Source organism: Corvus brachyrhynchos, unplaced genomic scaffold (assembly GCF_000691975.1).
Source record: "Corvus brachyrhynchos isolate BGI_N302 unplaced genomic scaffold, ASM69197v1 scaffold80, whole genome shotgun sequence".
Classification (NCBI taxonomy): domain Eukaryota; kingdom Metazoa; phylum Chordata; class Aves; order Passeriformes; family Corvidae; genus Corvus; species Corvus brachyrhynchos.
This window is the reverse complement of record NW_008236769.1, coordinates 10,881,551-10,896,382: the sequence shown is the minus strand read 5'-3', so window position 1 is coordinate 10,896,382 and position 14,832 is coordinate 10,881,551. Positions and strand designations below refer to the sequence as shown.

General features: G+C 37.0%; 1 protein-coding gene across 1 annotated transcript in view; it reads left to right on the top strand.

The window, feature by feature from the left end:
- HTT (huntingtin) overlaps nt 1–14,832 on the top strand; it is a 72,507-nt gene that overhangs the window by 29,450 nt on the left and 28,225 nt on the right. The window contains exons 26-39 of the mRNA XM_017727715.1: nt 557–683; nt 1,355–1,482; nt 2,155–2,265; nt 2,829–2,906; nt 3,370–3,593; nt 4,154–4,232; nt 4,360–4,521; nt 5,438–5,493; nt 6,279–6,427; nt 7,097–7,233; nt 9,225–9,341; nt 10,772–10,894; nt 11,426–11,664; nt 12,990–13,132. Coding sequence (XP_017583204.1) covers nt 557–683; nt 1,355–1,482; nt 2,155–2,265; nt 2,829–2,906; nt 3,370–3,593; nt 4,154–4,232; nt 4,360–4,521; nt 5,438–5,493; nt 6,279–6,427; nt 7,097–7,233; nt 9,225–9,341; nt 10,772–10,894; nt 11,426–11,664; nt 12,990–13,132 — 1,873 coding nt within the window. The remainder of the gene's footprint in view (nt 1–556; nt 684–1,354; nt 1,483–2,154; nt 2,266–2,828; nt 2,907–3,369; nt 3,594–4,153; nt 4,233–4,359; nt 4,522–5,437; nt 5,494–6,278; nt 6,428–7,096; nt 7,234–9,224; nt 9,342–10,771; nt 10,895–11,425; nt 11,665–12,989; nt 13,133–14,832) is intronic.

Sequence of the window (14,832 nt, the reverse complement as noted above, 5' to 3'; positions counted from 1 at the left end):
TATATAGAGTAAGTGGAGTATTGGATTGCATACTCTGGGAAATGTGTTGACTTTTGGGTTGGTTGGCTGGTTGTAATGCACTGAGCTCCTTTTGGGGCTAAAAATAACTTTTATCTTCTGAATATCCTGTAAAATATTTTGACTTCTGAAACAGCTTATATGAGGTACTTCCAGGTTTGGGGGTTTTTGAGGCATATATATTTAGAGACTGATTTAGAAACTCTTAAGACAATATTATTAAGATCAGTAATTTCTTCATATTTTAAAAATGTGTGAATATAATTTTGGCACTCCTTTATCTGGAATCAAAAGAAACTCTACTCATTGAGCTCTGATTTCGTCTCATTGGCCTGTGCTGAAGTTGAAAATAAAGCAGGGAATATATTAAACTATTTCCTTTTCACACAGGAAATTCATGTCCTGAACCTGAAACATTTTAATTTAACTGACAGTCAAATAAAGGGGAGTTTAAACAAAAGAAGTATATGCTTGTATTGTGTAGAAGAAGAAAAACTACTTGTGCTTACAAAACTAATAAAGCTTCTTTTAATTCTAGGCAGCATTACCTTCTCTCACAAACCCACCTTCTCTTAGTCCGATTCGGAGGAAGGGGAAAGAGAGGGAGTCTGTGGAGCAGGCATCTGTGCCAATGAGCCCTAAAAAGAGTGGTGAAGCAAGTCCAGGTAGGCACATCACTCCTGATAACCCTTCTGTCTACCAGCCCCCCACACCGTGTTGTTGCAGCAGAGAGAGAAGAAGTAAAACTGAGTAACCTTCCTGGAGTTTCAGTTCAAGAGGCTGGCAGAGTACTGCATTGGTGGAAGGCAGCTGTGGGTGGAGGCCTTTTTACTGTTATGGTTTTTATGAAAATTAACTGTACTTTTCAGAACCAAAGCATTGCTGAATCCTTTTCCTCACTTTTTATGAATCTACTCAGCTATTGACTAAAGTAATTCTTACACGTATGTTACGTAAAAGAAATTTGGAAGTTGCTTTCCAACTTTTGGCAGGAGTGGCTTACATTGCTTTTGGAAATGACATTCTGAGTCTTGAAACCTTTTCTTTTCTTTTCTTAGTAATTAATGAAGGAAACACGTGTTAATTCTGTTTTGTAAGTTGTACGTGCACTTCAGTACTAAGCCTTCTGGGTTAGTTTCTCTCACCACAGCAGGCTGGACTGTTGGAATGCTGTTCATTTTCCAGTTGTGCACAGTGTGTTTCGGCAGTTTGGAATATGCATGTGGATTGAAAAAATCATGCTCTTTAATAATGCAGATGTGGTAAATTATGTTATGTATATGTCATGAGCAACCTAGAAAAGGCATATGGTGCTAATCTATGGTATTCTTTTAAGCTTCTAGGCAAGCTGATGCTGCAGGGCCTGTTCCAACAAGTAAATCATCTTCAGTAGGAAGCTTTTATCATCTTCCATCATACCTCAAGTTGTATGATGTCTTGAAAGCAACCCATGCTAATTATAAGGTACTGCATGATATTGTTTGATTGAATTGCAATGGGGTTGGATAATCACTTTGTTTTTTTAAACAGGCTCTGCCTCTGTCAACTCATTTACCTATATAAACAGTTTATATTAAGAAAGATCACAACTGCCACCAATAAAAACAAAAACTTGTCCAAACAAGAACCCATGATAGGCATTGTCACCCTATTGCTTGTTTCTCTGCTGTCACTATTTCTGTTACCAAATGACTTTTTGCTGGCTTGGTAGTGCCAAATAGATTCCCATGTCTGTTCTCTCTGCACTTTATTCCAGGATGGGGAAGCTTTTTCCTCATTAGTTCAGGCGACAGAAGATGCATTCCTTAGAGAGTTGGTCATCTCTATGTACACTTCAAAGACTGTGTTCTTGTTACACCTACTGTGTTTATCAGAAATGCATTATCCAGCTTCATTACTTGTCAACATCCTAGGCCTTCCTCAAGCTAGAAGATCCCTTCCTTTTTCTTAGTCAAAATGGAGTCCTGCCTTTCCAGCAATGCATAAGGCAGTCTAAGCTGTCAGTGGTGTTGGCTGAAATACACTGAAATTTTATACAAGAGATCATTTTGTGTCAATACCCACTTCTTCCAGTAACTTGTATCTCCTTGTCAAGTAATTGTTAAGAAAATCTGTGGTTTTATTTTCTGGGAACAGGTTACTTTGGATCTCCAGAACACTAATGAGAAGTTCGGATGTTTCTTACGGTCTGCCTTAGATGTTCTCTCTCAAATCTTGGAACTTGCTACTCTTCAGGACATTGGAAAGGTATAAGACTTGTTTGTCTTTTCTTTTGTAGTTAACTTGTCCAATATCCATGGTCCTTACTGGAAGAAAGCACATACCACTGATTTCAAAATTGCTGCTCTTCAAAGGGGGAGTGCAGTCCTATAGGTGTTGTGCTTCCACAAAGTTGAGTAAAGTGCTAAAGCAGATTTTCCAGGTTAAACTGCTGCTGTTGAAAACCGGAATAATTTTTTACTTTTTAAATTTCACGTGGTGATTCTCTTTTCTAGCCAAATGGTTTACCTTCAGTCATTCCCTGTATTCATATGTTTAAATATGCAAAATGTCAGAAGATGTATTGCCCTCCTCCCTCTCCTGTGTCTTGATATTTTTTTTCTCCTTAACTGTGGTGTTAGACATTGTAGTATTTTAAGATTAGGAGGAAAATACTGAATTTTTATTTCTTTATCTAATTCCATGATTTCCCTTAAGTTAGTGTAGTTTTACTTAGTACAAAAACCTGTGCTACTGAGGAATTTTCACTGTTATCTTTTATATAATCCAGAAAAACACAATTTAATGCACTTGTTTTTCTGATTTTTTAGTGTGTAGAAGAAATTTTGGGATATCTAAAATCATGTTTCAACAGAGAACCAACAATGGCAACAGTGTGTGTACAGCAGGTAAGGAGGTATTTTTGTATGTGTTACTTGAAAGTTAATCCTGATGTCCTTTGGCTGTCAATTGGATACTAAGACTGGCCATGCTTTTAAGGGAAGTGGTATGAGAAAACCTTGCCCACATGGAGCAAAAAGAGCATATTTTCTTCCATTTTCATGACTTCTGTAACTTCATCCTATCTGAATAATATAGTTTTTTCTTTACCTGCTTCCAATTCACAGAACTATTTTAGCTAATGTTTAGAAAACAAGCTTGTTTCCTACCTTACTGAAAGTGTTCTTTAGCCAGTTAACTGCATCAGAAAAACCTGGAAAAGCAAAGAACTGCTTTACTGATGGATATGCAGACTTCCAGTTAAATATTTAGGTTCAAACCATCAAAGGTTGTTTATGGTGAGAGGCAAGTCAGGGTTTTTTCCCCTGAAATTTTAACTTTTCTTCTTTTCCTTCCACTTTACTTCTCTAGCTGTTGAAAACGTTGTTTGGGACAAATCTGGCTTCTCAGTATGATGGCTTGTCTTCAAACCCCAGCAAAGCTCAAGGCAAAGCTCAGCGCTTGGGTTCCTCCAGTCTGAGGCCTGGCCTCTACCACTATTGCTTCATGGCACCGTACACACACTTCACACAGGCCCTTGCTGATGCCAGTCTGAGGAACATGGTTCAGGCTGAGCAGGAGCACGATGCTTCAGGGTAACTTTCTTCACTTACAATGTTAACTTGAACTAGAGTTTCTTGTTTGTGTTTTTCATAAATGTGAGTATCATTGGGGTGCTGTGTAACTTGAAAGACAAGTTACAAAGAGACAAGTTACAAAAAGAGTAAGACAAGTTACAAAAAAGACAAGCAGAGTAGCTTGTCTTGGTGAGGACATCCTGAATGCAGTTATCACTAATGTGCTTTCCAAAGCAAGGTTAAGTCATGAAAATGGATATCATTGGAGTTTTTAAAAAACATCATAGTTTTAAATGCTTGTATTCAAAAGTATATCATTAATTTCTAAATACAGCAAATGGTCAATATGTTAAAGGAAAGCCAAAAGGATAACTAAGCAAAGACTAGAAAATCTTTCTCTGATCAAAGTGTTTCATAGGCTGTCTCTCTGCTCTTTGGATTTACTAAGATTCTTGAAGCAGTCAAGTAGATTACGAGAAATTTGCCTTGGGAAAGTAAAATGCATTTAAGGGCAGTATGTATGTTATTTTTTTGTTTTTTAATGTGTGTGGGGTTTTTTTGTATTTTTTTTGTAACAGATGGTTTGATGTGCTGCAGAAAGTTTCTACACAGCTGAAAACTAGTATTTCCAGTGCAGCAAAACATCGTGCTGATAAGGTATCTGTATTCTCCTGAAAGAGCTGTACCTTAGATTTAAAACATTTTTCCTCCTTTTAAAACTAATTTGGCTTTGAATCAGAAACCTGTTCAGATGTTAGATTACTTTAAAATCTCTCTATTACAGAATGCTATTCACAATCACATTCGTTTATTTGAACCCCTTGTCATAAAAGCATTGAAACAATACACAACAACAACGTCAGTACAGCTGCAGAGACAAGTTCTAGACTTGCTTGCTCAACTGGTTCAGCTGCGAGTTAACTACTGTCTTCTGGATTCAGATCAGGTTGGTACCTCGCCACATTTGCAAATTGTCATACAGGGATCTCACCAGTGGGCTCAATGAACACTTGCAGCAAAAATACTTCCAGTGGTCCATTTGTTGTACAATAAGTGAAAACAAAGGCTTAAAGGAGGGTGAGATTTCCACCTCCCCCCACCCGCCCAGCCACAAATAGCTTCAGACTTCTGGGGTTTTTTGCATGTAAATGTAAATTTCTGAGTTCTGTAACAACAATTTAAGAACTGCTCACAAGATTGACTTAAGGAATAAAAAGATGTGGACAATACAGACAGTTTTATTAAATAAAACTTCATTTACAAATGGAAATACCTTCTCCCATACTGAGAGTATGGACTTTCTTATGACTGATAATGAGCATCATGGTTGACAGCTATTGTTTGATGTTAATGGCAGTGAGGGGAGCTAGTGGCAAACACAGTAGTCTGTGTAGTTGTCCATACAAGCAATGAATCTGTAACATAAAATTGTAAGTGGTTTACTTAGAAGTGTTTTATTTACTACAGTGTTTTCAGGTCTATAAACTAGTGTGGCTTGCAATACTTAACTTTTCTGTACGTTCATACAGAGATAATTCTTTTAAATACATAAGTACTTTGGATTTTATCTGGTTTAGATTTTTGGCTGATTCTTAACTACTTGACTGTAATACCTCAAATATTCCATGAGTGAAAGATTAAGTTAGACTTAAAAATACATGGACTATAGGTAAAACTTGGCATAAGTTCATGCAAGCTGTAATAAGCTGTAACATCAACAGGATTCTCTGTCTTTTGTAACTGCAGAAGGAACATTTCATAACGTAGTGCAAATGATTTTCAGTGCCTGTCTATAACTGTCAAAATGATTTCAAATGGGAATTAATGTCTCTGTTCTGATGCACACTTTATTCTCTCTTTAGGTGTTTATTGGATTTGTGCTAAAGCAATTTGAATACATTGAAGTAGGACAGTTCAGGTATGAAATTAGCAAAGATCCTTTCAACAGTGAGGGTTTGCAACTCTCTTGTTCTGAAACAAGTAATGATTAGATCTGCTGGTTATTTCTGCCTTATGAGAAAGGGACAGTTCCCTTCTGGGAAATGTGCTTGTTTATTCTCTGGCTCCAGTGGTAACCCTTTCAGATGCTTTAGGTTCCATGTGACTGAAGAAGTCAGGAAGTAACATGGGAAATAATAATAATCTGAAACTGTGTTGTTCTGTTTCTCCATTTTGGTATTGTAAACCCATTCCTTTGGGATCTCCTGCCAAAGCTATGCTTTCAGAAATCAGTATTTCATCCCTAGATTCGATTGCTTAAGGGAGAGCTACTTCTTCCTATTGTGGATTCAGAGTGAATCCATATATCTTCTGGTCACCTGGTACACATTGTGTAGGACCTAATTGATCATAAGCAAGCCATTGAAACTTTCATTGTCAGTTATTTCTGTTTTTTCTCACACTTGAGTTTTAATGAAGAGAGAAGTTGTTCTTTTGCTCTGTGGATCTTGTACAGAAATAATCTAATATGCATTAGACAGTATATTATAATATTAGTAAGTGTGATGGTCAAAGCTTGAAAGAAATCCCTGTGAAAAAAACCCTTAGTACAAAACAGGGCACAAAAATTTTGGCAATATTATATGAAACCAGAACAACACATTCTTCAAAAAAACCCTGACTGTAAAAAGATGAAAGATGAGTTTTACTGAACAAAGTTGTGCAATTCAAACTTGACACTTTAATTTTTTGTTTTGTTTTCAGGGAATCTGAAGCAATTATTCCTAATATCTTCTTTTTCCTGGTGTTGCTATCTTATGAGCGGTATCATTCCAAACAGATAATTGGAATTCCAAAGATCATTCAGCTGTGTGATGGTATCATGGCCAGTGGGAGGAAAGCTGTTACACATGGTAATTCTAAAACAAAAATTTATTAAAAATTAATTATTTAAAAAAGAAAGAAAGAAAAAAGGCATCAACGCTTATTAGTAATAGTTGAACAATGAAACCACTGTTGACTTCTAAACTATAGAAAACTGTTACTGTACTGAGTGTTCCAGAAGACACCAGCTTTTAAATTTTTAAGACATGAAATACTTCTCACTTTATTCCTTCACAAAGTTTATTATATCATACTAACACTCCAGCCCCACATTTTCCATTGTTCATAATTACAACAAAGCTTTTATTTGAAACTTTATTCAGTAATAAGTTCACAACTTAGCAGTATGTTCAAGGCTTTGATTTTAATTTTTGGTCCACTTCCCTTCTACTTTTAGCCTTTAAGTAGAAGCATCTTTATCATGCTTTCCAGTGATTCTGCTGAGAATTACTTTATAAACATATCTTTTTTAGCTCTGTGAGAACGGGCGAATGTGTCCATAATTTAAAATTTCTACAAGAAGTAAAATAATAGCCATCATTATGCACAATAAATATGGGGTTTGTGGGTTTTTAGCTATGGGTAAAACCTTTAATGAACTAGAGCCCAGTTTACTTTTAGTCACTGAACTGTTAGTTCAAGAAATCACTGCTCAGGAGTGATTCTAAACATGCTAAAACAAATACATCTCATTTCAGCAATACCGGCTCTGCAACCCATTGTTCATGATCTCTTTGTGTTAAGAGGAACAAATAAAGCTGATGCTGGAAAAGAACTGGAAACCCAGAAGGAGGTTGTAGTATCAATGCTGCTGAGACTTATCCAGTACCATCAGGTAGGAGAGGAGGATGAAGGGTCCCTCTTTGTGGTCTGTGAAAGGGTAACATTGCTGTGACTGCTAAAAGTGCTTCAGACAATATTGATGGTTTTCTATACAAAACTGGAGTAGCTGGACTCTGTGGTATCTTTCCTTATAGAGAGAGTATGCAAAGATTTTTAAGGCTATGGGAAAGGTTCTACACTACAAATCAGTATTTCAAGTCAAGTAACATATCTGTAGAATTGCGTAGTCAAGCCTAGAAAACAAAGCACTAAAAAACTCCAGTTAGGATCATGATCTTGGCTGTATTGCAGACAGAATAAACAGAAGGTTGGTGGAAGAGAAGAAACTTAAAAGAATGGGAGTAAAATGGAAAAGGAGACAAGTTTAAAATTAGGAAAGATGCTGCACAGAGATGATTTAGGTATTGCTGTACAATAACATTATCTTGAATAACACTTACTTGAACAAGGTAATGACACTGGTAATTAGGTATTTGTTATGACTTACTACTTTGACCCAGACCTCACGAGTCTGGAAAACATGTTTCTGCTTTGTAGGAGTATAACAATGACTTTCTTCAATACACTATGTTTTAAAGAAAAACATAAAAGTAATTTTAAGAGATGTGACATGATCAACATGGGATCTTACTGCTTATTGAGGTGCTTAACAAACCTAATGTGCCTTTCTTTCATAATGTGAAAATGCAGTTCTAGTGTATGCTAATGTAAGCACTGTATTTTCTGAAAAAAGTCAGCACATCTTGTCAAAATAATTTGTTAGAACTGCGTGTTCAGATTGGGGTAATTTTGTGTATCCACATTTTCTTTTGAATTTGTAGTTTTATAATCATAAAATGACTAATATAACTATATGAAATGACACTCTGTAGACACATGATGTGAAATAGTGAATAACTTTTTGTTACATAAGGTACTGCAATTGCTGGCAGATCCCCTTCTGACACACTTAACCTATTAAAGACCACCCATGCACTGCTCTTCCCACACCATCCCATTTGTAAGTCTTATTCTGCACTGTTCTTCTGGTGCAATACGTATGACCCAACCCTGGGCTGTTCTGTTATTCCCTGGCTGTGGCTGGGATGGTCTGCAGTGGTTTCCCTGGGCATTTGAGAGGTTCAGAGAGCTGCAGCCCTCAACTTCTCTCTGTTACAAGTGCAGCTGCTACCCATGGAGCTCCAGAGTTAAGTCATTCAGCCTGGAATTGCTCCTGTCTCCTCTCTCATGATAAAACCTTTTGGGAAGAAAGTCACCTGGGAACCTCCCTCTCTCTAATCTGAACTACCTGAGTTTGCTTTACAAGTGCTCTATCTTGTTTTCTGAAATAGATTCTTCTGTCCCCCTTGCCAGTCCATATATTAACATTCTTGCTTGCTGTGTCTCTTCTCTGCCAGTCCTTCATAATGTGGTCTCTATAACCCATAACACATTCAGCTACCAGAAGTGCTCCTTGCTTGGTGTGCTCCATTATGTTGTCTCTTAAAACTTTTATATGAAAGTGACATATCTCAGGTGAATGAGCCCCATAAATATGTCTATTTTGTTTCCTTGACCAAATCTAAACTTTATTGGACCTAGAGTCAAGACAGAGTATACATATGGAAAATTACTCTCTTTCTTCCTCCCCTTTTTATTGAAAATGTGATGTGGTATTTAGATTGATGATTCTTTTTCCAGTTGTTTGAGTAGTCTTTTGACAAATACCATTTAAAAAGTACAAAGCAAACTTTTTTTTTCCTAATTTATGAAAGCAACTGGAAAATTCTTTAAAAACCACTGCCAAGAACCTTGTAACTAAGAACAGGCTTCTAACCTGAAAATGGCGTTTTTAAAAATTATGTGAGATTTCTCACGTAAATTTTTTTAGTCTTTTGTCTATTTCGTAGGTGCTTGAAATGAAGGTTTTTCCAAATATGGTATTACTTGAATGTTTTCTGTTAGTATGGGTGTTTACTTACATTCTCTTTGACTTTTCCTCAGGTGCTAGAAATGTTCATCTTGGTATTGCAACAGTGTCATAAAGAAAATGAAGACAAATGGAAGAGGTTGTCCCGGCAAATAGCTGACATCATTCTCCCAATGCTTGCAAAACAACAGGTGGTTATATGATGGTTTTAAATCTATAAGCACCTATAATAATTGCTGTAATGTATGTATCAATAACGCCTTTGCATATTTGATTTTTATTTTTGCTTTTATGAAGACAAATTTTCTTGAAATTGTGGTTGCCATATCTGGAAAAAACAATTACTGCAAGGTAAACTTAAGTCTTTGAAGTCATGAAGTTCATATTTAAATGCATGAAGTATATGCAGTATCATCAAGACTGTCTCCAGAGGAAGCTCATTCTGTTTCTCTTAGATACATGATTATATCAGAACACTTATTAAATGGTGTGAAGATTGTCCCATATTTATAAAATGTCAAAATTATTTTTTCATGGCTACAAAGGGTCTAATTGCAGACCAGATTACGAAAAGCCCCATCCAACCTGGCCTTGAACACTTCCGGGGTGGGACAGCCATACCTTCTCTGGGTAGCCTGTTCCAGTGCCCCACCATGCTCCCAGTAAAGAATTTCTTCCTAATATAAATCCATCCTCTTTCAGTGTAAAGCCATTTATGCTGAAGCCCCTTGTCCTATCACTACCTGCCTGTGCAAAAAAGTCCCTCTCCAGCTCTCTTGTAGCCCCTTTAGGTACTGGAAGGTTCTGTAGGGTCTCCCTGGAGCTTCTGTTCTCCAGGCTGAACAACCCCAGCTCTCCCAGCCTCCATAGCAGAGGTGCTCCAGCCCCAGATATTCTTCGCTCCATGATGGCAGTTCCTCAATCCCATGAGGATATCTCATGGTTGGGGAGAGTGGGCAGGATCAGACAACAGTTTTAGAGCAGAGCTAAAATGCTGGCAAAGTGAAATTGCTGTTGTTTTGTGTGACTGCACTGATCATCTTCCAAATTACTGAAGCAGGATAGGGTCATCTAGATTTTCAGTCCAGTCCCTTGCTTTTTGGAGTTGATTGTTTTATAATTTATCTAAAAAACTGTTTAGGTAAGCTATCCTGCCTCTGTTGTTCTAATACCACTGTAGCTGTTCACTTTTCTGATAATTAGATTTCTTTCCTCCTAGTTACCTGCTTAAGTTTAGTCGTGACCAGCATTGCTCTCTATAAATAAACCTGGTAGGATGTGCAGGGAGGAGAGAAGTCTTTAAATTTTATGACAAGTCAGTCTTCTGGTCTCATTCTCTGAATAAGGCCTATTTCTCCAAATGAAATATATGTCACGTGCACATTGGATTTCATATGACACATTTTTGTCCATGTTATCAAAACTCATGTCTAGGAAGGCCTGCAGTGAAACTTCAATTGATCTTTCATAGCTTTTGGTTGCTCTGAATTTTGTACTGTAAAGAACACTTTTATTTACACATAGGTTGCTATAGAAATGTTTATAACATGGAATGTTAATTTTGTGTTGAATTTATCTTTAGTGGGTAATTACAAATTAGTTTTGTGTTTTTCTTTCACAGATGCATATAGACTCTCATGATGCTCTGGGAGTATTGAACACTTTGTTTGAAATTTTGGCTCCTTCATCCCTTCGCCCTGTGGACATGCTTTTAAGGAGTATGTTTGTTACTCCTAAAACAATGGTAAGCTGTTTTTTTCAAAGGAGAGAGAATCTGGTATCTCTCCATGCAAAACAAAAGAAAATGTGTTTCTCTTTAATAATTTGCTAATTGGTGTTTAAATACCTGCAGCAGAGTTTGGGAACAAATTGGCTAGAACTAATGTGATTTACCAACTGGGAGCACTTGATACATGAATGTTCTGCTTATGAATTACTTCCCTTCTTTTGTATTTTGAGGATCAGGAATGTAAAGGAAGATACTATCATAATAAAATAGAATGCAGTTTAATCGGTAAATCACATTTTTCTTATACAAGAATTAGTGCTGTTTCTATAGATCAGAGGTTGTTTAACAGTGAATATGAGCTTGACAGTTACCACAGGAATAGCATTTTGTAAGATCTGAACTCAAAATTTATTTCTGGTTTGCTCCATTCTCATAAGGGTCTGATTTTTTACATGTTAATGAAAATGTTAATTTTTAATACATTTCTGTGTTGGGTCATTTAACTTCAAAAGTATTCAATCTTCTGTATTTCTGTGTTTGTGTTAGGCATCAGTGAGCACTGTCCAGCTCTGGATTTCTGGAATTTTAGCTATCCTTAGAGTTCTGATTTCACAGTCAACAGAAGACATCGTTCTATCCCGTATACAGGAGCTTTCCTTCTCACCATATTTGATTTCATGTCAAGCAATCAACAGACTGAGATGTGGAGAAAATAACGTGTCCACACCAGAGGATCGCACTGAGGTCAAACAGGTGAAATACCCACCTGAGGAGACATTTTCCAGGTACATTGTGTTTTGAATAACTTGGGGAAGGGTAGAGAGTTCTGAGAAATCACACATACATTGGGCAGTGTTTAACATGTATAAAACTTCCGTCTGATGGGAATCTAGTCTGTTAATTAGTTGATATGGGACAAGTGTGTTGGAGGAAGAATTATTGAGATGGACAGAGATGGAGAAGTTGAGTGGATTTTAGTAGGACTTTGGACTGTCCTGGTATGTCTTACCAAGCCAAGTGAAGGACCTAATGGAGCTGTTAAAATGGGTGAATCCTGGACTTAATGAATTCGGGTCCAGGAACTTCACTGCTTTCCTTCTTTTCTGTGTAGGGACTAAATGATGAAACATCCCTTTAAGTGGAAGCCCAGGTTCTGTATTAGAAACTTGGCAGCAGTGGGAAACAAATCTATTGAGTTAGTCCTGCTCTTCTTTGCCTATTTTGAAGGCCCAGCTTTGTCTAGTTAGCTTCCCATGTTGATGTCCTTGGAGAGTGAAAAACTTCTGGCAAAAGAAGCATGGAGAGATGGCAGTAGTATTATGTTGACATAATGTTTGTTATTAAAGCATTATGTTTTAATTTGGTGGGAAGCATTTGAAATAGGTGTTTGTTTAAGAAAATAAGAACTTTTTATTCAAGTAGGGAACTTCAGATAGGAATAGAATGCTGTTTCATATCATTCAGCTCACTGTGAGGGTGATGGGTAGACAGACGAGGGTCTTCTGGACACCCATACTGTGACTTTATGTCCAGCAGCAGTGATGTAAGTAACAGAGTAATGGTTATGGCCAGGAGCAAGGGTGCCTTTCCTCAAGTGCCCTCTTTTGGTGGTGCTTTTGACACCACACATTGTCCCAGCTGGAGGTTTGATAAAGAAGCTGCGTAGTAGAGTGTGGATAGATGAGGCTGTAAACAGGTGAATTACTGTGACTTGCTGAATTACCCCTGCTCAGCTGAGCTGTGGTGTGACTGTCTCTGTTTTTAGCTCAATTTAACTCAATTGCTTTTAACAAATCACTATAAAGACACCACAGCATTCTGAATATTTGCTTTGTAAGTGAGTTGGGACAGTGTATGAATGCTATTGTGGCTGTAGCCAATGAGTAGATAATCTAGATTTAATATGTAATTATTGAAGTGCTTGTGATCATATAGCATCCTATTTGTTTTAGGTTAACCTATTCTGTAGCATTTCATTTAGTATGTTATTTAGGATGAATGGACAAGAACTTCATGTTTCATTTTTCAAACCGAAGTTTCATAGGCTAACCTCATCTTACTCTGAAAGATTGATAGTTTTCCTATTGATTGTATATGTGTTTCTTTCAAGATTCTTACTACAACTGGTTGGCATTCTGTTGGAAGATATTGTTACCAAGCAATTAAAAGTGGACATGAATGAGCAGCAACATACTTTTTACTGCCAGGAGCTGGGCACACTGCTTATGTGCTTAATACATATCTTCAAATCAGGTAATACTTGAAACGTTGCCCATTTTATAGCATGCAGTGGCAGAGTGGTTTTTAAGTTCCAAGACAACTCATAAATGCATTGAACAACTGAGAAGGAATATGTAAGTGCTGAAGATGTTATGTCTTACTCCATATAAAGAACTTACCAAACATAGTGCCCATGCATGCAGGGCACATTTTGCACATTTCTTCTGTCTTTGTGAAACAAAATGTAATTAGTGACTCTTCATCTCTCCTTTTAACTGTCTAAAATTTTTCAGTCCAAAAACCACAAAGCATTCCAAATTTGTGGGTATATTTCTCATGTTTTCTCTCAGTTTGGAGGTTGGTGGGTATGTCCAGGCTTTAAATACTGAGTTACAGATCACTAGTTCAGACTCATGACAAGGAAAGTTCCTGGGTTTTGTCATAATTAATAAAAATATATAAAACAAACAACCCCCCCCAACAAACCAAACAAAAAATGAACCACCCCATAAAATCAGGAAAGGTAGCAGGTTCCAGCTAGCTGGTCTTGAGCTGCTTTCTTCAGGTTTGGAAAATTTTGCTTTAGGTCTCTTGTGCTGAATACCCAATCTCTAGCCCTTTGGTAATTCCTTAGTCCTTAGCTTGATTCCTTAGTATTATTTTCTGAGTAGTGGTACTGTCTTCCCTTTCTTCAGTTCTTTCTTTACTGTGACTGCCCTTTTTGCCTTCTGATTTTCAGCTTGCAGCTGAAGTGCAACCTTGGCTTACTGTTAGTTGTCTGCAGTTTAAAAGGTCTTGGCACAAGTCCCCTGTTCTTTATAGGCTTCCTTGCAGATATGGGATAAGGAGCTCTGCGTTCTGTTGCCTTGGTCTGTAAAATAGGAGTCTTCCAAACTGAGGTTCTTGGTGCAAAGACTCTTGGAGTGTGTGTGAAGAGACACAAAATTCATCTTTGTTTCAGGTGTGCTTTAGGGCCCAGAACTCTGGAGATAGTGACAGTTCTCTTCCCACGTGTCTGTTACAGTAATAATTTTTATACATTTTTATACTGTTTTATTATATAAAAATATATAATTATTATATATTTTAATTACATATTAATTTATGTTTAGGAGAAATATTTGAAGCAAATGTTGTAACAAATAACTGACACCAGGGTGTTTTGGCATAAAGTGATTAAATGGTATCAAGCCAGGAGCAATGAAATCAGAAAATAAAGCTGGTGATTGAAATCAGGGTAGTGGATTCTTCCACAGTGGGAGCTGGGGATAATTGAAAGGGAAGGCTCAGCTAGTTCTGCTGCTGTGACTGGCTTCCAGGCTGCACTGGGAGTCTTGCCAGGAATTATGTAGAAATTTTCATGCAAAATTAAAATTAAATATTAAAATACTCGTGCAGAGCATTGGGATATGTGGATTGGATGATCTGTAGAAATTAATTTAATTTAAAACTACAGGTAACTTCAGGTATGTTATTACTACTATTACCTGTATGGTGTAGCAGAGTAAAAGAAAGTTTTTCCAACACCTGGGCTGTAATTTTGTGTCATAATGTATTTATTTAGGTTGAGGAGTAATTAACTGCCTGAATTTATAATACTTTTCTTTTGTTCAGTTAAAACCTCCATGATAATTTTCTCTAAATTATGTTCTCCTAACTATGGGTGTAGCTTATAGCAATTTGTGTCTGGAAACATAGGCTGTATTCTGTCATTTTTAACCACTGTCCTACTT